Here is a 23,172-nt window from a genome sequence, read left to right on the forward strand (position 1 = left end):
TTAATTCATAAGACCTAAAGTATCTGAAAATAAATTCAAACTTAGTTATAATTTCGGTAAAGCCACTCCGGTGCGTTCGGTCACTGACACGCACACATTCTTTCGAATAAGGGTTTAGTTTATTACCTTTTACCTTGGCTGACAACACTGTGGTTTCCGTTTCCACAACGCCAACCAATGGGAGCCAAAAAAGATTTTGTAGGTTATAAATTTCCAGGTCAAAACTTTTACAATCCTCAGCATGAATCAAAGCTGAAGAATCCTTAATCTATGCCAAATCCCTATAAAACGAAAGTGATAAAATACTTCGAATGTTAAACAACAAACGTAAATTTATCGGCGTTGAGTTGTCACTTGTACGTCAAGACTTGTCAATACGTTCTTCCTTGCTTGTCTGCCATGCCACTGGGCATAGTTATTGCTTTCACAAGATACTTTTACAATAATTCGAGACAGTGACAAATAAAAACTGCAAAATGAGTTATTCCAAATTCGACTTGACCTTTAAAATAGGTCAATACCTTGATCGGCATTTGGTATTTCCGTTGCTTGAGTTTTTAGCTGCTAAAGAGGTAAAATACTTTAACCTGTTTTTCTCTTCATTTTGATTATATGCAGGACTGGACCTTTCAGATCAATTACCTACATACACTTGTTTTCAGACTTATGATCAGTCGGAGCTCTTGCAGGCTAAGTTGGAAATTCTTAGCAAAACTAACATGATTGATTATGTTATTGACATTAGAAAAATGTTATACCCTGATGAGGATACCCCTGAGGTATGTTAATTATACTATACATGTTACTTTATAGAATATACTTTAAAACTTTATTTATATACTTACTGTGCCACTATAAAGTAAAGATTAATTTGCTATAGTTTAACGGAGAACTGTAACAAACTAAAACTTCTCATACAGATTGTTCTTTTGTGGTGCTGTGTCAGTTTATATCTTGAACCTTCAGCTATTCTGGCAATGGTTAACATGTTCTTACATATAGTTATAATAAGATGGATAGAAATGTACATGCAACCTGAACTTTGAAATTTTCAGGAAATTAAAGCAAGAAGAGGGGTAGTCCTTTCCCAGCTTCAAGAACTCCAAGATGCTGTGGAACCAGTGTTGAGACTCATGCAGAGAGATGATGTCATGAAAACAGTGGAAACTATGAGGGACCCTAAAACTCTCATTAATCATCTTACTACCAACAAAGAGTTTGAGGTATGACAAACTTTCAATGGTTATTATTATCTTGGATCTTAAAAAATACTTTTTTTAGTAGGTATATTATTTTACTTGGCAGCAAAGATGTTTCAATTAATTTAGTACTTTTTATATCCTTATTTCCACATATTTACACCAAATTGGTTTGAGTAAACTCAAATTAGTTTTTGAAGGCTAGTTATAACTTTTTACCATTTTGTTTTCCAGTTCAAGATTGAGATGATTGATAGCATGTATCGGCTAGCCAAGTATCGCTATGAGTGTGGTAACTATGTGGAGTCAGCTTCATACCTTTATTTCTGCCAACTGGTCATGTGCCCAACAGACAAGGTAAGAATTCATGAAAAGATTAATATAATAACAAAGAACCAATATTCTGGTTATACTTATTATTTTATTAACAAAAATACCTATTACAATACTAAATAACTTTTCCAACTACGGTTATTTTTACAATTATTAATCTTCTTTAGGCTTAATAATTTCTTCATTTTGATTGACATACATCATTTTCATTTGAAACATAATAGTTGGCATTTTCTGTAATTGCCTTATCCTGCAATAAAAATATAATTATTAATAATGTAATTGACCTTCAGGTTAAAATCATACATCAGATTCTTAATAAATTGACATACCACTCTGCCTGGTATCCCTGCATCATGTTTGGGATGGTATTGATTCTTGTGTGCTTTCAGTGGAGCTATGGAGGCATACCACTGCCCACAGATTTCACACTGATAAACCAATATTCCCAAAGATTTACTGTTGTCTTGATTACAATGTGTTTTAGTCATGAAGTGACCCACTTTATATCTGCATAAAAATAATAAAATTATAGTAAAATATTAATATTATTGCAATAAAATTTATTGAACAATTTTAGTATGTATATAATACACCACTTACCTGTGATTGTACAATTGTTCATAATTCCTGAATTTACGATCACATGCATTACAAAGCAATAGTTTTGGCAGTGAAAAACTGTAATACATATTTAACCATGGACATATCAACCAATGTTGTTCAGCTGTTTTATATGACACAAATGCCATTCCACAAGCATTGCACTCATAATTGTTAGCAGTTGTATGAATTTTAGAGTGCCGAAGTAGTCTAGGAATGCTTGTAAAAACTTTTTCACAAAATTCACATTGCAGCAATGAAGAGGTTTTGATCTCTCGAACACAATCAGTATTATTTGATTTACAACATTCACTAGAATGTTTTAAAGCTTGATCTTGGCGAGGCCAGACTTGAAAGCACTGAATGCAGGTCCACACCACTTGCCAACGTGGTTGCACCTCTGTCATTGCATGTCTCATTGAGTAATGTCTTCTCAAACCAGTTTCATAAACAAAACATTTGCCACAGGTGCTACAAGGAAATGGTCTTATAGATTTTGGGTAAACAATGTCAAGTATTTCTTTCTTCTTAGTATAGTTTAGGGTTCTGTTGAGCATGTGAATATTTTCCATAATGCGTGCATTATTCTCTTTCACTTTTTCAAGACTATGTTCTAAAGGACTCAAATAATTTTCTGGATTACTTAATTTGTATTTATTCTTTAAATATAATTGTAATGGTAACTCATTTTCGAAATGTGTATTACTTGGAAATGTTGATGGATTAGCTATTAATGTGTCTCTTGATTCATCTTCATGGTAACAATCTAAGCTTTGAGCTTTTTCACTTAAGTTATGTGTTAGTTCAGGTTTGTATTGTGTCGAAGTATCAGAAAAATAATTGTTTATGTATGTTTCTGGCAAATCAACTTCTTTGGCACTTTCATCTAAATTAAATTTATCAGTCTCTTTTCCTGAAACGATTTTCACTACTAAGCGTGACGACTTGTCGGTATCTTTCTTTTTCTCTTGTAATTTACCATCCAACCACTCACTGTATTTTATATTCGACGAATTATCTTCGTATTCAAATGTAATATGTAAAGATTTAACATTACCACCAGATGCTTCAAATTTCTGAATTATTAATTTTGATGAAGCTGACATTTTTGTAAATGCCACAAAAACAGATGTACTTTTTTATTTTTCAGTGTTAAGTGTGAAAAATAAAGTACATATATGAAATAACTAAAGAGGTTGTATAGCCCTACCATAGATTAAAAAAATAATCCAATTAACATTAAGTAAATGTTAATTGGGATAGTGGTTTATTTCCAAGTCAAGTTTTATTTGTTCAAAGTATGCTATTTTAATTATTTTTTGTTTTCAGAATTATCTATCTGTGTTATGGGGTAAGTTGGCAAGTGAGATTTTGGTACAAAACTGGGATGGGGCTTTGGACGATCTAACGAAATTGAGGGAGTTTATTGACAATGGTGGCGCTGGCGCGACTGCTAATAATATGCAAGCCCTTCAGCAGCGTACTTGGCTTGTACACTGGTCTCTTTTCGTATTTTTCAACCATGTTAAGGGCCGTGACCTCATAATTGAAATGTTTTTGTACAAGCCTTTGTAAGTAAACAAGAATTATATTTTATTTGTAGTCTCAGTATAAATAATTTTCAAAGGCTAATACCTATTTTCTTTATTGTTTGTAGGTACTTGAATGCTATTCAAACTATGTGCCCTCATATCCTCCGTTATTTGGCTACTGCTGTAATTATAAATCGGTCCAGAAGGAATGCTCTGAAGGATCTGGTCAAAGTCATCCAGCAAGAAGCTTATACTTACAGGTAACTAAGTACTTTTTTGACTGATTTAAATCAGGTGCATACAACTACATACATGTATACCTACATATAAACTTATATATATTACGCACTCCTTTTATTCCCCAATGGGGTAAGCAGAGGTCCTGAAATTAAATCTAACACCCACTTTTCACCAAATTATATGGTTCAGTATACTAAACACTGTTGTGTTACTCTGCTCTACTGAGAGTTTTCAAAACCTCGATTTTACAGTGTGACTTTTCGTGGCGATAAGAGCAATCAAACAATATTCCATGAATATTTTTGTTTTAATTATTATTTAATTTTTAGGGACCCCATCACAGAGTTTATAGAGCATCTGTATGTAAACTTTGACTTTGAAGCAGCTCGCAGGAAACTTAATCAGTGTCAAGCAGTACTCTTGACGGACTTCTTTTTGATTGCCTGTTTGGAGGAGTTTGTTGAAAACGCCCGACTTATGATTTTCGAGACATTCTGCCGTATTCACCAAGTTATCAGTATTGGGTATGTATTAATTTTACTTTGCATTAATATTGTTTTGACCAAATTATAAACATCACAAATTAATACCATTCTTTTGATTTCAGAATGTTAGCGGAGAACTTGAACATGCAGCCTGATGAGGCTGAATGTTGGATTGTGAACTTAATCCGTAATGCCCGCCTTGACGCCAAGATTGACTCCAAGTTGGGTCATGTCGTGATGGGTGCGCAACCCTTGTCTCCGTACCAACAACTCGTAGAAAGGATCGACTCTTTGGCTGTTCGATCTGAAGCTCTTACTTCATTAGTGGAACGCAAACAAAAAGCGCGCAATCAAGATGTAAGTTTAATAATTGGATAATATGATAGTATTAACCTAAATGTTGTTTGTGAAATTACGTGTGAAGTAACAATAAATTTCTTTTTCAGATTCGTTGGGGAGCTCAAGAATTTTAATACTGAACATCTGTTCATTCATTTCATAAACATAACTTCATTATACCTAACTAAGCAAGATTAACTAAGTTTCGTCACCAAAACTAATTATTGCTCTTCAGCTCATCCATGAAGCAGTTTTTATTAAATATACATATTTATACCAGAACATTTTTTTTATTTTCTATATATTTCAAACCAAAATGAACCATAATAAGTCAAAGTAATTGAACTCAATTTTAAAATAAATGTCATTCTTGAGTTTTATTTTAACTATGAATTAGTTTCAAGTATTCCACTGCAGTCAACAGTTACATTGTTGCATGTAGATTATTTAACTTTTGATACTTAATAGGAACAATAGGATCACAATAAAATCTGTTACCCAATATTTTATCCATTCAAGCGAGTTGTGGTTGTAGTTCACCTACACAATATTGTGAATAATATTAAATAAATAAATGAAAAAAAATCTTGATTTAGCACATGAGGTTGTCGACATATGGGATGTAGATTCAGCAATCATTGTGCCGATAGTCGTATCTGCCAATGGCCTCATAGCCAAAAGCCTCGACCAACACCTAAGTAGGCTAACATTAGACGGTTGAATCAAGAGCCTGATGCAGCAGGCAGTACTTCTGGACACAGCACATATTGTCCGGTAATTCCTCTGTCTTGAGCCCTGACCACCGGTAGCATGGATGGCTACTGCTTTTTATATTTTTAAATGTTTTTTTGTTTTTAATTTAATATTTAAAAATGTAATAAACAAGTGTAATAAATAAATAAAAAATATATTTAACTGTTTATTCAATCATTTTGAAATTAATTTCGCACATACATAAATATCTATCATACAATCTATTCTACGGGTTTGATAGTAATGAACCTGGACAAAATAAAGGCAACCATTATTGTTGATAAAACAAAGAATACAACAAAAATGTAAAATGTGTCTTCTGAGAAGACATCGGTGAATGCTGGTATCTGATTGTATAACTCTTCAACTACATTGAGGTTCCCTTTACTTGACCTAGTCATTGTGCTTTAGTATTTTACTTCTTCTTAATCTTCTTCTTTTCTGTTTTTGTTTGGATTGTAGCAGCTGGCTGTTCTACAGGTGCTAATGACGAGATATGTTTATTCAATAACTGCAGAATTTCTAAACAAGTGAGATTCCCACTTTTTATTGTTATATCTTTAACTTTGGCAGTTTCTGAAAATAAAAAATATTGTAAGGAAATATGTACAGCTACATTTAAAAGCTCCATGAATAAAACAAAAAAATGCAATGTAACTATAAATCTGTTCAAATTACAAAATGTTGTTGGGAATTATTGATTCTATTATCATAGTACAGAATGGATATTGTTTATATTTATAACAGAAGTAAAAAGTTATTAATTTATATTCACAAAAAGATAATACGAAGTCATATGAGCTTATTGAATATTACAGTCCGATTTACACCATGATGCGTAGACACACATTAATAAAATAAACATTGAACTGACAGATTGATTACCTGCAATAGAAGGTGCTAGAGATATATTAACAGTAGGCTCACTGCGGTCACAAACAATTTCCGTCTTCAAAGTGCAGTTAGGATTAGTTAGACCTATTTTCTGTGAACTTATGTAGTGCAGGAAATTCCTACAAAAAATAATAAAGCATCGCATAAATATTACTATGTACCTACTGCGCAATTCTTTAAGGGTTCAAAAATGTAAACAAAGAAGATGTATATTTTTAGCATTACACCTAGAATTGAGAATTACGTACTTGTAAAATATAAGAGTCTAAATATGTGCTCCTCCTAATTATAGAAAAACTCGCCTATCAATAAAATATTACAAAAATATATATGTCGAGAAACATACGATGAGGTGTAGGAAAGGAGTTACTATCAAACAAATGAGAACAGTGAGTTTGATAAAATTCCACCAACCTCCAATAAAAATCTTTATGCAGGATCAGCCAGCAGCAGTATTACACTAAGGTTTTATCTTCATTGTGAGAATTATATATTTATTTATGATTCACAGAACTGAATTAGTGATATTTAGGTTATAAGACTCATAAGACTGTTGGTTATCTTTTTTTATTTCATAATAATTGCACTTTCGTGAAATTTAATTATTTTTGACTGAAACCTTACCCTTTTTAGGGATCTGTAAACTGACCTATTTTTGTTATTTGGTTTTTCTCACCTTGTATGAGTTACATTATCACTAAATGGATCAAATTTAACAGTAATTCTCTTGGCAGCTTTTAAATTCACTCCCCTTAGCTGTTTTCCTATAGCAGAAACTACTCCTCCAGATCTTCTTAACGTACCGCTGTACGGGATAGACATATTATTTCCAAATTTATATCTAGGTAGCTTTGTACGTATTGATCAATAATTTATTTAGGGCAGTTTCATACACACGAGTTTTGATCCGGCCTGCTAGAGAGGCGCACGAATGGCAAGTGTGAACTTAGTAATGTTGAGGAAATTAAGGATTCCTATTCACTCTCCAACCAGAAACCACGTGGCAGGCTGATTTCCTTATTTTAGTTTACCTAGAGTTTATCCAGATTTTGTATTATTTAATTTATTTTTTGTTAAAGCTTGGTCTGTCTTCACATAATTAATCACACAAAAAATATCATTGAAGTTATTTACCTAGTAAATAATTACAAAAATATTTGGTTGGCCCATGATGTTCAGATTAAAATTGTAAGCTACGTATAAGCAGTTTTAAGCAGCTAAATATTTTTCCCAAAAACTTAGATGTCTTTTGAGATTTTACTCTTGTCAACGAAAATTTTAATGAAATTTCGATCGACTTTATAGTTGACTCTCATTTCAACCTGTAATCATCTTATAATAATGGGAGTATTTGAAGTTTTATAAAAATATTATTGCTTTTGTAATGTAGAACATAATTAATAATTATCTAGCTCGGTTTTAGGCTATTACATGGAGTAACACTGTGAGTCGAGTGACTATATTATGTAGTTCAATGATAGAAGTCCGATTTCTCGGATAAATACTCAATATTGATAAATATCGAGTAAATACTGATTATTCTTCAGGTTTTATTTGAGTATTTTTAAAGAACGTTGATAAATATTCAATATTTATATTTTTTTTTATTATTAATCCGAAAAATTGCTCATCTCTAATTACAATCGACTAAACAAAATTAAACTGTGATACCACTCTAGTTTTAGTCTCTGCTCTAATTCTACATAAATACCACACTATCACACTACGTCATAAAAAGCATTAGATTAGGGCGACGAATTAGAAAATACTTTGACACTTTCTATAATTTATAATTATTATTCGATTTTTCACGTTGTTGCTATTAAATACACAAAAATTTGTGTCTGTTTTAAGTTTTAAGCTTTGTTGATATAAAACTTTTATCAAGATGTACCCCGTTGGTCAAGGTAGGTGTTATAGGTACTCTATGGGAGCTCTACTTTGTTTGATTGTTCCAAATAAAACCGCAAGACAAGAGCCACAAGTATCACGATGTATCGTTAAGACTTTTTGATTTTGTGTTAATTTTGAAACTAAATTTGGAAATGGGTAAATTACACAGCTCCAGCGGGGGACACGAATGCTGGTGCAGTGAGTGTAGCGGGGGCAGTGACCGCGGCTGCGAGCACGACTGGTGCTGCGCCCGGAGTCCCCAGCACTGCCCCCGCCACCGGAGCAACCGCTCCTGGTGCTGCTGGGGGTGCTGGCGCCATGAGCCTCGTGTCACCTGCTGCACCGCTAGCGGATTTACCAACACTCACATGCCCGCGCCGCCCCAACCTCGGCCATGAAGGAAGACCCATAATGCTGCGAGCTAATCATTTCCAAATATCAATGCCAAGAGGATTTGTTCATCATTATGATGTAAACATACAGCCAGATAAATGTCCTAGAAAGGTGAGTTCTACTTGTTGATAATGATCTTTTTATTTGGATGGACTTGATTATTCAATATTTTTTATTGTTGTGGAGTACTTTTTACATTGAATGCATAATGTAATCATAGCCTTTTCCTGAAAGAAATACAAATACATATTTGTGTAAATAATTGGTGCTTCATCTTTGTTACAAAGTACTAATAAGTTTTTGTGTTTATTATTTTAGGTGAATAGAGAAATTGTTGAAACCATGGTTCATTGTTACAATAAAATATTTGGCGCACTAAAACCTGTATTTGATGGTAGAAATAATTTGTATACAAGAGATCCTTTACCGATTGGTAATGATAAGGTTGAATTGGAGGTTATATTACCTGGAGAGGGTAAGGACCGAGTGTTTCGTGTCAGCATCAAATGGGTTGCACAGGTTAGTAACCAGTCTATCTAACTTGAATAGTTTATACATAATTTGACCATTTCATAATGTTAGTTTATAAACTTGATCATTTATTTTTGTTTTCACACCTGAACTCTGATAACAGATCTTATGTTATGTATTTGGGTCATGATTTACAATATTTAATATACATGGCTGCACTGTTTTACTGATTACTGGAGTGCTTTTGGATGTAAAACAATGTTTGATGTTTTTGAGAACAATAATGACTTTTGTGTAGTGTATTGAAAGTTTTTTTTTTTATCTAATAATATCATTCATTAAAATTCATAAATTCTTTACCCAGCATTCAAACAATTTCTGCTTTTTGCTAACATAAGATATTATAACCTCACACTATGATCTGTAAGATCTTACTCTGCCCTTAATACTTTATAGTATTGTTATTTTTCTTGTAGGTCTCATTGTTTGCTTTAGAAGAGGCTCTTGAAGGTAGAACCAGGCAGATACCATATGATGCCATCTTAGCTTTAGATGTTGTGATGAGGCATCTTCCTTCCATGATGTACACCCCTGTGGGACGTTCATTTTTCTCTTCACCTGAAGGGTACTACCACCCCCTTGGTGGTGGCAGAGAAGTTTGGTTTGGTTTCCACCAATCTGTAAGACCCAGCCAATGGAAAATGATGCTTAATATTGATGGTATGTCATTAATTTTAATGGTCTTCTGATTTACTTAAACATTAAATAAATTATTAGTAATGGTTGTTTATAATATATCAAAATACAATTATAACGACTGCTAACTATGGCGAATGGTGTGCTATTGCATAATAATAACAATTTTGCTTAATTACTTGTTATTTTCTGTAAAAAGTGTTTTTCTTCCTTAATAAAATTGTATATTTGGTTTGATAGATTCAATCTGTCTAACCAAATATTTTAGTATGTTTTAGATTCTGATTGTGGGTGACTCACATATTTTTTTTCATTTACCTACTACAAGCTTTTTATTTCTACTTGCAGTTTCTGCAACTGCCTTTTATAAAGCGCAGCCAGTCATAGAGTTTATGTGTGAAGTCCTTGACATACGAGACATTAATGATCAAAGAAAGCCACTGACGGACTCACAGAGAGTTAAATTTACAAAAGAAATCAAAGGTCTCAAAATTGAAATCACTCACTGTGGCACCATGAAGAGGAAATACAGAGTATGTAATGTGACCCGACGCCCCTCACAGATGCAATCGTAAGTCATTCTTTGATGTTACATCTGCTACATCTTCTTATATGACAACATTATAATTTCCATATAATTACTACAAGAAAAACAATTACTTATGAATATGGTACACTTTTCTAAAAGTAGGAAAAGTAGTTTCTTGTCTTTCTAACATCAAGCTTGTTTAGGAAAAAAGTTCTATGTAAAAAACTAATGAAGAATAGCTTTATTTTTGGCAGTTTCAATCCTTAGAATGAATGGACAATTTGTTGTATAAAGCAAATTAAAACCACTTGAATAAGGTTTTATTATGTTAAAGGTGACATTGGTAATAGTAATTAACTAATTATATTTCAATAGTTAGTGTTTAATTATTAAAGTGAATATATTCATAATTATCATGCTACTACTGGGATACAGGAAAAAAGTTTCCATTATTGTGATTTAAATTTGAGCATGTTTTCTGCAGGTTTCCTCTTCAGTTAGAAAATGGACAAACAGTAGAATGTACTGTAGCAAAATATTTCTTGGATAAGTATAAGATGAAGTTGAGGTATCCTCATCTGCCGTGTCTACAAGTAGGTCAAGAGCATAAACATACATACCTACCACTGGAGGTCTGCAATATAGTGCCTGGACAGAGATGTATTAAAAAGCTAACTGACATGCAAACATCTACTATGATCAAAGCTACAGCGCGCTCCGCTCCCGACAGGTAGCTTTCATATTGCATAAATAATAAATATGATATGGTACAACCCCATTTATATTATTTTATTTCTAATGTGTTACTAATTTTCCAAAATAGGGAAAGAGAAATCAATAATCTGGTGCGACGGGCGAATTTCAACACTGACTTGTATGTGAAGGAATTTGGTTTGACGATCTCAAACAATATGATGGAGGTTCGCGGCCGAGTATTGCCACCACCCAAGCTACAGTATGGCGGCCGCGTTTCCTCGCTAGGCGGGCAGGTAATATAACAATTCTTTTTATATTTTATGAATGAATGATTGAATGTATTATAAGTTATACATAACTAGCAAACCGGACGAACTCCGTTTCGCCACCAATGATTTACAGATTTTCTGCTTTTCTCTTTAATTTTTCCTGAATTTTCTTTGCTATAAACCTCACGGAGCCCAAGACCTTTCCAACGAATGCAAAACCTTGAAAATCGGTTAGTATGTTCTGGAGTTATAGCGTCAGGAAGGAAAACCCGACTTACTTTTATATTATAGATATTCTGTTCATTAATTCATCAATATATTGAATCCTGCAGAACTATAAAAGTTCTTCAAAGTTTTAATAGTTTGTGTTTATTGTTTTTTTTATAGCAAGCTTTACCAAATCAAGGAGTATGGGACATGAGAGGCAAACAGTTCTTTATGGGTGTTGAGATACGGGTGTGGGCAATTGCTTGCTTTGCACCACAGAGAACTGTTAGAGAAGACGCTTTGAAGTAAGTTATTCAATAATTTATTCATTTATTATGCCTTCATAGTATGTGTCAATAATATTTTGAAATAGTTATTTCCACATTATCTAAATTACTCTCCTTTATGCAAACTTTTAACTACTAAAGTTGGTTGGCTAAATATGACAAACAATAACTCTAAATTACTCTCCTTTATGCAAACTTTTAACTACTAAAGTTGGTTGGCTAAATATGACAAACAATAACTGGGCTAATTCACTACTGTAACATTTTGTTTGTTTAGCTCAAAAGGTGTAAATAACTAAATAACATAATTTATTCTGCAAAATGAAGTCTGCTCAATGACAATTTTGTATGTTCGAAGGAACTTCACACAGCAGCTACAGAAGATATCGAATGACGCCGGAATGCCGATCATTGGGCAGCCATGCTTCTGCAAGTACGCGACGGGGCCTGACCAAGTGGAGCCCATGTTCAAGTACCTCAAGAGCACATTCGTACAGTTGCAGCTTGTCGTTGTTGTATTGCCAGGGAAGACACCTGTCTATGGTATGTATTGTACAAATTCAATTAAGTGCTATTGTCAAATTATGCTACAATGTTGTGTCATTGTTGTTATGTTTATTGTGTTGTATTAAACAACCATTGTTTTGAATTATTATCCGTTATTCTGTTCCAAACCATATTACATTGATACACTTTTAAATATGAATTTAACGCCCTACAACATGTAGTATGATATGATACATAACATTGTTATGGTATTTGTCCACAGCTGAAGTGAAACGTGTGGGAGATACCGTACTAGGAATGGCGACACAGTGTGTTCAAGCAAAGAACGTGAACAAAACTTCGCCACAGACCCTGAGCAATTTGTGCTTGAAGATAAACGTCAAACTTGGCGGCATTAACTCTATCCTGGTGCCATCACTTCGTCCTAAGGTATGTTGGTTAATTTGGGAACACAGACACAATATTATTCATTCATACATACATACATACATAATGCTCACGCCTGTCTCCCATGGGGGTGGCAGAGAATATGAAACGCCAAATGCTCCGATTCCTACATATCTCTTTCGCTTCATCAACTCTCACCAGTCTTTTCATGCATGCTCGTCGTCGTCGTCTTTCACAATTATTCAATTTGTAACAATTCAAGAATCAGTTTGTATGTTTTATTGATGCATATAAGACTATTGGAAAGTGCAGGCGGTTTTGCTAGAGTTTCTATAAAATATATAACTATTATGAAATATTACAGCAAAACACCTGCCATATTTCAATTGTAATAAAATTATTCAAAATTGTCTTATTTACTAGTTTGATATAAAGCAATAGCTGCTATAGTAACACTATGTTGCTTTTGTTTGGGGTGAACCTGTTGAATGGAACCTGTAGGGTGCACCTGTTTTCTATTCACTCGAATAAATTGAATGCTGAAAACCAGTTTCTTTTGTGAAGCTTGAGCATCAGTGGATAAATATAATCGAACGTACGAGTTTAAAGAGTTTGTGTTGCGGTGTCAGGTGTTCAACGAGCCGGTGATATTCCTGGGCGTGGACGTGACGCACCCGCCGGCGGGCGACAACAAGAAGCCGTCCATCGCCGCCGTGGTCGGCTCCATGGACGCGCACCCCTCGCGGTACGCCGCCACCGTGCGCGTGCAACAACACAGGTACTTACCTAACTCTACGTTATGTCACTACCACCTCCCGGAATATATTTCGCATCTATGTCAAAAAGTGCGAAAATCTTTCTTTTTATTGATTGTTACTTCCGCCTAATAAGAAAAATATCTTGAAAATATAATTATAATTCATTTTCTTTCATTTGTATGAATGCATTCTAGTTATGTTGCGAAACATTTATTTATATGTATACCTTTTCGTGATGTTTCATTTTGCATGCACAGATAAAGGTTATTTCAAATCTTGTAAAAAACTACAGTTACTACCACTTTATAGACTTCTCATTAAAATAAGACAGCATGTAAGTGTTAATAAAAGGACGTCAAAACTGAATAAGGTACCTACGTCCATTTTAGAGGCGAGTGTACACGTAAATCGTGGTTTCAAATTGTTTCGCGATTTTACAGTTTGCGTTTATGTACTGCGTCTGATCCGAGTCCAAGACAATATGGCCCGAGGAAATGTTTGTAGTTCGGAGTTTAATTCTAGAAATTCCACAATTTTGCTCAGACTATGGTTAAAATGTTATAAATTCAATGAGACATGCTCTTGTAGCCATTTCGGTCCATTTTATCTCTGATTCGGGTCAGGCATAGTACGGAGACGCACTTACGCTGTTTTTTTTTTATTTTTCCCTTTCGCTTCGCTCATCACACCTCCACTGCTCTCGCCAATGACAAGCGAGGGCAAGTGTGCAAGTTGCACCGACTCACCGTTAGGGTTCTATAAGTAAGTAGATGGGGCCGTATTACGGAGTGTGCACACTGAACATTTTTTATCGGCCGATACCACATAGTCAATCGAGTTGTATAACTCCTATGTTGCAAGAAATTTCAAAATATTTGGATTCATTTACAGAATAGGCAGAAATGTTATCGTGACATCGTAAACAGACATAAACGTACATAATGGGAGTGCGCACATTAATCAATCTTTATTGATCGGTCGATAAAATATACTGATTGGACACGATTCCCTTTTGGCTATAATGTTGTCCTCATTCTGCCATCAATTAAAATTAAGTGCGGAGTGAAGGAAAAGTGCCTTGGATTGAAAATTTAAATGTTTGTCCAACCATCATAAACAGTGTGTGCACTCGTTTATAAATTAAAATAATAATAATAATTATTATATATTTAATTTAATTATTTCACTGGACTGGATAGTAAATATACTATCTACAGATAAACCATTAAATGTGCGCATTCCCTGTGTCTCCATCGAATCAGTCAGAATAAATGCTTAGAAACGTCACTGCATCCGAAATACCTAATATTGATCTAAAATTCAGATAGAGCAATACCTATTAGTTTTTATTTCATTCTATTATTTACTCTAAAACTCTTTTTAATTTTGTATGCTTTTTAAATATAAAGTATATTATTGCATTTGTCCCTAAGCAGTTATAGACTGCTAAGCAATTAAGTAGGTATAGAAAGCGTGTAAACTGATCGTGACGTACGCAACTTTCCAGACAAGAGATAGTGCACGAGATGAGCAGCATGGTGCAGGAGCTACTCATCATGTTCTACAAGAGCACCGGCGGGTTCAAGCCGCATCGTATCATTATGTACCGGGACGGCATCTCCGAGGGACAGTTCCTACATGTCTTGCAACACGAACTCACTGCTGTCCGAGAAGCTTGTATCAAGGTAACTGCCATATTATTTTAATCAAGTTCAAATTTCATCTTTAGTTTGGTCAATTTCTCATTTACTGACTACTAACTCTAATTTATTGTTTTTGTGATCGCGACAGTTGGAGGCGGAGTATAAGCCGGGAATCACGTTTATTGTGGTGCAAAAGCGGCATCACACGCGACTATTCTGTGCTGACAAAAAGGAGCAGTCGGGAAAGTCTGGAAATATCCCCGCAGGCACTACTGTCGACCTCGGCATCACGCATCCGACCGAGTTCGATTTCTATCTATGCAGTCATCAAGGAATTCAAGTAAGATTTTTTATACAAATATGTTTATTTCAAATGCTTCATGCACTTAGAAATCGTTCATAAGGTGGTCTATCAAACTAGTAGATCAAACTAATCAACTAGTCTGAGCTAGTTTTTTAGTAATGTAGTCGCTTACAATTGGGTCCGTCTGTGTACTAGTAGAGTGTTGTGTGTGCAGGGCACGTCGCGTCCGTCGCACTACCACGTGCTGTGGGACGACAACCACTTCGGGTCGGACGAGCTGCAGTGCCTGACGTACCAGCTGTGCCACACGTACGTGCGCTGCACGCGCTCCGTGTCCATCCCGGCGCCCGCGTACTACGCGCACCTGGTGGCGTTCCGCGCGCGCTACCACCTGGTGGAGAAGGAGCACGACTCGGGCGAGGGCAGCCACCAGTCGGCCTGCAGCGAGGACCGCACGCCCATCGCCATGGCGCGCGCCATCACCGTGCACGCCGTCACCAAGAAGGTCATGTACTTCGCCTAACCGCACGCCGCGCCTTCGAGGTAATGTTAGTCGAGCGTGCGAAATTTCTGGGGCTTCTCTATACTTTAAAATATTATCTCCGCACGAAGATCTCGTATGTTAACGCGTCCGATTGTCGTTGTCATTCCCTTCTCCGGTTCGTGCAGCAATTTCCCGAAGCTGGGAGTGACCCTGTGAGGTCTTCATGTTTTGAGATAGGACTCCGCCTATTTTCTGGTTTGTTCTTGTATATACCTAACGCCAACCGTTTCTATCAGGTTCTGACGGCCCCACTCGCGTTTCATATAGTCTAATTTTATAAATGTTGTTTAGCTTTTATGAAGATAGCTGTCCCAACATAAAAGACGTTTCAATCCTGAGAAGTTTTGATAGTGATGGAACAATCGAAATAAATCGTTGACAATTATTTGATGTATAAGTATAATAATAATCGGAGGAGAGCAATAAATATTACCTCATGCGTGTAAAGCGTAGTGTTTCCTATTTGGCCATCCGTTGACTGGGCTATTTACTATCTTCTAAGAAGCATTTGTAGAATTCAACTTAAGCTTTTTAAATAAAACAAAGAAGTGCGATTAATTTAATAAGTGGATATTTTATCGTCATTTGAAACTAGAAAAAGAAAATGTTAGTGACAGACAGACATTCAAATAAATATATTTTATGAAATTTATAAATAAGTCTACAGTAAAATACATACAAAAAAAAGATTTTCTCGTAAACATAACTGGTTAATTTCAAACATAGTTTAATAAGAAAGTGAACATAATACAAAGCTACACTGAAGTCTAACAAAACGAGCACTTGATAGAGGATTATTTGATTTGCGAAGTTTTTGATAATGAATTTAAATAAGTAGATTCATATTTTGTAATGATCTAAATTATTGTGGTATCACACAAGTAAGTATCCACTGTTTTTCATTAATCTGTAGTCTTTACAAGATGATGCTACATAAATCAGTGAGTAGTATTAAGCAGTAACGCCAAATAGTCCTCATTAGGTGTACTAAGGATATAATAATATGTATTTATTTTTCAATGATTTAAATTATCATTAATTTCATGATGTTATGAGTTCAGTATATAAGTACCTATTTTATTTTCAATGCTTCGTTTAATTTTTGCACATTGATTCAATGAACTTCACACAACCACATACATTATGTATATAAAACAAATTATTATAAACATACAACCAATCTTACTATCAGTGTAAATAATGATATTTTTATTTTACATTTTTAAGTTTATTTTTAAAGTAAGAGTTCTTTTATAATGTATTTTTAGCTTTAAGTTTAATCAACTAAAAGTTGGGAAGAACGTATGTCCTGACTTTAGGAGTTGGTGACAAATGTTTTCTTTTTTGTAATTAGTGTGAAAGTTAATAAACATTTTTTTATCATAAATTATGCTTTTTGGTGTTTTAATTGGTCGTATGTCAGTGTTATTTTGTCTCAATATACGCATAATTATATGCAATTTGTATAGTTCGTAATTTTCATGGATAATCGGATTCTTATTTACTTAACATGTTTGTACGAAATGGTAATATAGACACACCATATCTCGTGATAATATACAGCGAAATGAATGATTTGATCTGAAATTATGTTCATTAAATTAAATTCTAACATAATAATTGCTTCAAATTAATATAATATATAGGCATACTCAAATAGCTTTTTCGTGGAAAAAAGTGGTGTCAAAGTAAATAATCGCCCGGTTATCTTATAAGTGGACAAGCTGCTAAAAATATCGGATATAAATGTATTTTATATTAAATGACGTTGTGATGCTAGGTGTGATACATTAATACGAATATGTTCAAGATCGTTGTTATAGAACAAAATAAAATCGAAAATGCAAGTGATGTCAGTAGGGAACTTGCGAAATAGATTCTTTATTATACATCTTTGGTCCTTATTATGAAGGTGTTTCTTTTAAATTCTAACTGTCGGCATCATATCATATTATACGAAAAGCTCTTACTAGTGAGAAACAGCCCTCTTGTAGTTGATAAACATTGTTCTTCGCAGTTATAATGATTATGATATAATTTTCGGAGTTAACAACCAGTCGCTTGCAGTTTTATTAGAATTAAATTTTATTGTTTATTGAAGAACTATCTTTTTTTTTACTAACACTACCCCTTTTTACGTGGCGTTAAGAATGCTCTCATTTCATGTTTCAAGACTAATATAAAGTGAAAATAAAATGGCGAACATTCGATACCAGCTACACAATCAAACAGATAAAAATGGGGTAATGTTGACAGTTAACGCGTTTAGTTTTTAATTTTGTTTTATAGTAAGCTTGCATAGACTCCTTCAAACAAGTACGACTGTAGCGACCGTGTTATATTATTAATTATTGAGCATTTAAAGCAAATGTCACTTTGGTTATAGTTTAGTAGATATTATGTAACTAGCACACCCAGTTGACGCCTTTATTTGAAATAGATAGCTTTCTCATTTGCGCTGTTTCGTTAGGACGCTGTATACTTGACGTGAAGTTCTTGTGGAAAACTTTCTACTAAAATAGGTTTGCAGCTCGAATATTTATTCAAAACACTCATACAAATTACGTCTTTGATTTAAAAAAATATTGACGCCTTCCTGCGCAAATGAATAGCGCAGCTTTTGGGGTAACATTTCATCTTAAAATATATACAACGTGCTTTAAACTGTAGTTAAGTTGTCGTATATAAGTGGGTTTTGGTAGCAAAATGTCTATACGCGCGATTTGCCAACTAGTGAAGACCACGGGCATTGTGCGAGCTTCTTTGTAATTCATGTTTTGTATGAAGAAGCTCCATCTGCGCAATCTTCATGCATTATTTTTGATGATTATAAATTTGGGCGGCTACGGTATTGCGACATAATTATTAATTATTGTACCCTTTTCGTTCAGTGGCACTTTTTCATCTTTGACCTAAAGTTAGTTCGTCTATCTCTTTTTGTTGTGAATCTTTTGAAAATGCATTCAAACATATAATGCCATGTATCAGATTTTTGAAAATTAGAGTTGAAGTAATTTTTTATTGTATTTTGTTATTGTATAGGTACGGAGTTGGTTGGTTGATTGGTAGAATTTCGGATAACTCGAATATTTTTCATACAACTATCGGCTAAAATCCAGATTTACTTATATCAGTTTTGGTCGTCCAACCCGAAGCTAAGTGCACAAATCAATTAAATGGAATTATATGTATTTATTTGTTTTCATTTTGTTTCTTTCGTAGTACTTACATTTGTTCAGTACTGTAACAATGTGTTCACTATCGCTTTTCTACTCATTACTTATACTAGTCGATTAATATTTTATTTAAGCGGACATAAAAGTCGTGGGAATGCCAAAGGCCTTTTTGAGACTTTGTAGAAGGATTGTAACACATAACTTCCAAAGTTAGATTCATTCTCTCCAAAGACTAGCCCAGCAAATCTGAATGACGGTATGGGCTCAGAGCTTAGAATAAACAATAGTATTATGTTTACTCCGTGTATTGTTCTTGTTCAAATATCATTATCATTTCCAAGCAATATTTAATTATCCTTTTTAATTAATTAATAATTACTCCCAACACTTTTTTAGTACTGATTTGTATTAAAACTCCATTTCTTGTCTCCATTACTATGTCTACGCATAAAGAAATAGGAAAGAGAAAAATATGTTACAAATGTAAACCGTTGGTATAAAAAGGTGCATTACTTTTAATTAATGTATGTATGTTATATATCACTATCATTTAGTTAAGACGGTTTTGTAATGTGTTTCAGAAAATGGGGCTATGTTTTGACAACCAAAAATATTACAATAGTTTTGTTGATACGAATTTATGTGTATCTATGAGATCTCTATAGCATATTTGGTTTGATTTAACAATACTATTCCTCAGATGGGGACAGGAACAGAAACGTACCTATACCAAAGCAGATCGTTTCATATATTATGTAGCAATAGGTCCACAAACAATCTTGTAGTATATTGAATTGACCCTCGGACGAGTTAGCTACTACCATACATCCGCCCGGCTAGCTTCCAATCTTTTATATCTCTCATACTTTGTTGTTGATATAACTATATATACAACCAATATAAGTATATATGAAATGAATTGTTTTGTTATATAGCGCCGTTTGTAGTCACAAGAAACTAATACGCTTAACGAGTGGAAAGTAAATTTAGTAGGACGACAACTATTTTGTAATACACGTTATATACAAACAAACAAATATGAAATGCGGTTTTTAAGGCAATATTTATTATCAAATTTTGAACCAAATAACGTTGGTAAGATTATAGAGACCAATGTCAGAAAAGACAAAATATATAACATTACCTAATAACACCAATCATAAACAATTGAATGTTAATCTAAGTAAATATGTATGTATGTGTAGAGTTGTTTTCAATAGGGATAATTACGGTATGAAAAAACAACAAAAATACGTCCAAAATCATCGCGGTTTACAATAAATAAAGTACTGGCTCAACAGTCGGTACTTTACAGCTTAGTATAAAATGTACGGAAGCCTGATGTCATGTAATTCGACTGTATGAATCGCCAATAGTTTATTGACAACGTGAAAACAGAATTAATACGTGTTCTGGACAAATATAGTCATTAGTCATCATCCCTATTATTAATGTGGAATCAGTATCGTATTATGATGTCAAGTGAATGTAATTTGTTCTCTCGAAATGTACACGTGTCTCTAAATTATAAAATCAAGGCCGGCTTTATTATTAAATTAGTTATTTAAATGCTTTATGTAATTTGTTTAATAAATGTTATTCGATATACACTTATATTATAAAATTATTAGGTATTTGATTATTAGTGGTTAGTTTACACAAATAGGAATATACAGGAGGTCGGATATACATGTTGAGTGATAAAATATTTGATCAAATAAAAGTCTTTATTTAATTTTCTAAATTAAAATCCAAAGAAATACAGCTACTTTGTCCCATAGAGCCCAGCTGTTAAAACGATTTATTGGTGGCAGGAATATTTATACCTTTTATAATAAGGCTTAAGTTTTGTTTGTTCTATGGCCTCTAGAAGTGTATGATATCTAAAAGAACTTATATGTTGCCTTGAAACACTGGTTTGCATCAGTGTGTGATCAAATAACTATTTATAATATTAAAAGAGAAAACTAGAGTCCACAACGTAACACTAAGACAGTTCACTTATGTCATAAGAAGCTTTATTTTATAGTTTTCATATTTGTTCTATTAGAAAGATGAAAGAAAGAAAAAAATCTTGTTACATAATGCCTGAATATGTGGCATGTGTGTCTAGAATTTTACAATGCACATTACTAATTAACTAAAATAGGACGCGATTGATTTAAATATAAGATTTATTTTGTAATAAGCTATACTAAACTTATAAACAAGGGATAATGATTCTGTAATTTGTAAGATATGTTAATGGTCCTAGGATTAGTTATGTAATATTAGATTCGGATTGTTTTACTCAGCGATCTTTATTTGAAATATTTATTTTAACGACAGATTCTTAAATGTTAATAGCATTTTGGCACATAAAAATTTGTTCTTGTTGACTCAGGATAACATTATTTTGACACATAAAAAGCGGTACGAATTTAATACTTACATAACTTGAATAGAACCAAATGTGTATGTTGCCATAATATGCAACCAATCATAAAGCAATAACAAGTAACTAAGTACTCAAACATTGTAAGTGATGCCAGGTATTAACTGTACTCCAAATTATATATTATTGTTGATCGTTTCACAGGTATAGTAGTTTAGTTTTAGCATGTAAGCCATATTGCTTTAAAAAAAGAAAAAAATAATTATTAATTGCTTAGTGTAATCGATTAAGATAGTTAATAATTCACAGGATCAACATACAATTAGTTTTTATAATACATAGAAGCAGCGGTACAGTTAAGTGTAACCAGGTATCGGTATCCTCTATATCAACAATTGAATTTACTTCGTAAGTCCGTGTGCCTGGCGTCTGAATTCATTTTCGTATTCAGATTCAATGCGTCGTCAGATACAATTTGGAGCACAAATTAAAAACAGTAAAATTTTATAAGAATATGTTTATTACCTACTTATAAGCATTAGATTAAAGCGCGGTAGAATCTATCAACGCTGGTAGTACGCTACCACGCAGATCGCAAAATTCGCCCAACATATAAGTAAATTAATTAGAGTAGATAATTATAATATCGCTAATAACTTAGCTGTACGTGAGCAATGTAACCAGTCTAAACAGTTTCCTTGTATTAAGTCCGATGTCACCCCCGCACTTTCAATCGTTTCAATATTTAAATATATTTTCACTTAAATAATATTTACTATATTTTGTATAATATTAAATTTCAATTATATGTTTGTTTTTTATTATTATTATAGTCGAAGTATGAACAAAGTGATTTAATGCAATAACGACTTTGTTTGTCCTTCATTATTTTAAGATATTTAGTTGCTTCTCTATATACTTCAGTATAGCTACACATGTAAATGTGAGCTTGGCAATGTTTAAATAACAATTTTGTACAAGCTTGATGTTTTGTCGATGTCTAATAATGAAAGGCTTACCATCTCGATGTAGTGGGCACCTGAATACTATCTTGGATGCTTGCCAGGTTTACATTTACGTGGGTAGCTAGATTACCCATTGCTTGTGTTTGTTTGGAAAACATTAGTTGTTAATTATTTTATAAACAGACAATGCTTCGTACTCACATAATATGACTCCAATGACACATTTTTATCATGATGTCTTTAAGTAGGGTTTCCATTTTTTCATAGATGATAAATAGATTCAAATTTCTTCGTGCAGGGTAAACACGAGTTATGGTACGTCGGAATGTATGTAATATTTGTGAAGTAGCGCTCAATTTGCGTTATATTTACTATTGTGTAATTAAATGTTCTCTACCCTAAAGATGTTTTTTATTTGTTTTAATATTAATTGTCCACCTCATACAACACTTCTACTGCCTATCATATAACATTATGTGCTAATATAATATGCACTTTAAAGGAAGTGCACATATTATAATTTTATCAATATGAAGGACATCTCATTTTAAAGATTACTAGGTATGGTATGCGGAACGCTGGTCATGAATACGAGCCTAACATGACTTGAAACTAGTAAAGTTCCGCGACACACAACGCGGCGATTGTCACGCTGCTACAAACATGAGCCTCTTAACGTTAACTAGACAACTAGA

At 33.6% G+C, this 23,172-nt stretch overlaps 5 protein-coding genes across 6 annotated transcripts; 2 read left to right on the forward strand and 3 right to left on the reverse strand.

The window, feature by feature from the left end:
- Positions 1–363: 363 nt before the first annotated feature.
- Positions 364–5,013, forward strand: LOC118278515 (eukaryotic translation initiation factor 3 subunit E). Its single transcript, XM_035597750.2, has 9 exons — positions 364–572; positions 663–779; positions 1,056–1,223; positions 1,434–1,556; positions 3,465–3,706; positions 3,793–3,927; positions 4,237–4,431; positions 4,515–4,749; positions 4,839–5,013. Exons 1-9 carry the CDS (start codon positions 477–479, stop codon positions 4,863–4,865), a joined length of 1,338 nt encoding a protein of 445 aa, XP_035453643.1. The 5' UTR covers positions 364–476; the 3' UTR covers positions 4,866–5,013.
- Positions 1,601–3,458, reverse strand: LOC118278504 (zinc finger protein 347). Its single transcript, XM_035597735.2, has 3 exons — positions 2,136–3,458; positions 1,865–2,042; positions 1,601–1,782 (listed from the first exon to the last, which is right to left on the reverse strand). The coding sequence occupies exons 1-3, from the start codon at positions 3,239–3,241 to the stop codon at positions 1,714–1,716; spliced, it is 1,353 nt and encodes a 450-aa protein (XP_035453628.2). The 5' UTR covers positions 3,242–3,458; the 3' UTR covers positions 1,601–1,713.
- A 624-nt stretch (positions 5,014–5,637) lies between the features above and the next one.
- Positions 5,638–5,885, reverse strand: LOC126910592 (uncharacterized). The gene has a single exon (XM_050698873.1). The coding sequence runs from the start codon at positions 5,883–5,885 to the stop codon at positions 5,706–5,708; it is 180 nt and encodes a 59-aa protein (XP_050554830.1). The 3' UTR covers positions 5,638–5,705.
- LOC118278556 (39S ribosomal protein L53, mitochondrial) lies at positions 5,638–7,315 on the reverse strand. Its single transcript, XM_035597811.2, has 3 exons — positions 7,055–7,315; positions 6,370–6,497; positions 5,638–6,060 (listed from the first exon to the last, which is right to left on the reverse strand). Exons 1-3 carry the CDS (start codon positions 7,198–7,200, stop codon positions 5,900–5,902), a joined length of 435 nt encoding a protein of 144 aa, XP_035453704.1. The 5' UTR covers positions 7,201–7,315; the 3' UTR covers positions 5,638–5,899.
- Positions 7,316–8,087: 772 nt separating this feature from the next.
- LOC118278456 (protein argonaute-2) lies at positions 8,088–22,880 on the forward strand. 2 transcript variants are annotated; one of them, XM_035597643.2, is made up of 15 exons: positions 8,088–8,285; positions 8,441–8,775; positions 8,983–9,183; positions 9,612–9,855; positions 10,180–10,402; positions 10,845–11,090; positions 11,184–11,349; positions 11,713–11,837; positions 12,178–12,362; positions 12,589–12,755; positions 13,343–13,491; positions 14,186–14,233; positions 14,979–15,156; positions 15,263–15,454; positions 15,633–22,880. In XM_035597643.2, exons 1-15 carry the CDS (start codon positions 8,267–8,269, stop codon positions 15,939–15,941), a joined length of 2,787 nt encoding a protein of 928 aa, XP_035453536.1. In that variant the 5' UTR covers positions 8,088–8,266; the 3' UTR covers positions 15,942–22,880. The 2 variants fall into 2 exon arrangements, with proteins under 2 accessions (XP_035453536.1, XP_035453543.1); XM_035597650.2 differs by lacking the exon at positions 14,186–14,233.
- The last annotated feature ends 292 nt before the right edge of the window (positions 22,881–23,172 follow it).

This window comes from Spodoptera frugiperda, chromosome 15, assembly GCF_023101765.2.
Source record: "Spodoptera frugiperda isolate SF20-4 chromosome 15, AGI-APGP_CSIRO_Sfru_2.0, whole genome shotgun sequence".
Taxonomy (NCBI): Eukaryota; Metazoa; Arthropoda; class Insecta; order Lepidoptera; family Noctuidae; genus Spodoptera; species Spodoptera frugiperda.

Coding starts and splice junctions, on each gene's coding strand:
- LOC118278515 (XM_035597750.2), top strand. CDS start 477: ATGAGTTATTCCAAATTCGACTTGACCTTTAAAATAGGTCAATACCTT. Junction 1,224..1,433: donor CTACCAACAAAGAGTTTGAG/GTATGACAAACT, acceptor TTTGTTTTCCAG/TTCAAGATTGAGATGATTGA. Junction 1,557..3,464: donor TCATGTGCCCAACAGACAAG/GTAAGAATTCAT, acceptor TTTTGTTTTCAG/AATTATCTATCTGTGTTATG.
- LOC118278504 (XM_035597735.2), bottom strand. CDS start 3,241: ATGTCAGCTTCATCAAAATTAATAATTCAGAAATTTGAAGCATCTGGT. Junction 2,043..2,135: donor GAACAATTGTACAATCACAG/GTAAGTGGTGTA, acceptor ATTTTTATGCAG/ATATAAAGTGGGTCACTTCA. Junction 1,783..1,864: donor CAGGGATACCAGGCAGAGTG/GTATGTCAATTT, acceptor TTTTTATTGCAG/GATAAGGCAATTACAGAAAA.
- LOC126910592 (XM_050698873.1), bottom strand. CDS start 5,885: ATGACTAGGTCAAGTAAAGGGAACCTCAATGTAGTTGAAGAGTTATAC.
- LOC118278556 (XM_035597811.2), bottom strand. CDS start 7,200: ATGTCTATCCCGTACAGCGGTACGTTAAGAAGATCTGGAGGAGTAGTT. Junction 6,498..7,054: donor GATAATGTAACTCATACAAG/GTGAGAAAAACC, acceptor TATTTTTTGTAG/GAATTTCCTGCACTACATAA. Junction 6,061..6,369: donor TCTAGCACCTTCTATTGCAG/GTAATCAATCTG, acceptor TTTTATTTTCAG/AAACTGCCAAAGTTAAAGAT.
- LOC118278456 (XM_035597643.2), top strand. Junction 9,184..9,611: donor GCATCAAATGGGTTGCACAG/GTTAGTAACCAG, acceptor TTTTTCTTGTAG/GTCTCATTGTTTGCTTTAGA. Junction 11,350..11,712: donor TTTCCTCGCTAGGCGGGCAG/GTAATATAACAA, acceptor TTTTTTTTATAG/CAAGCTTTACCAAATCAAGG.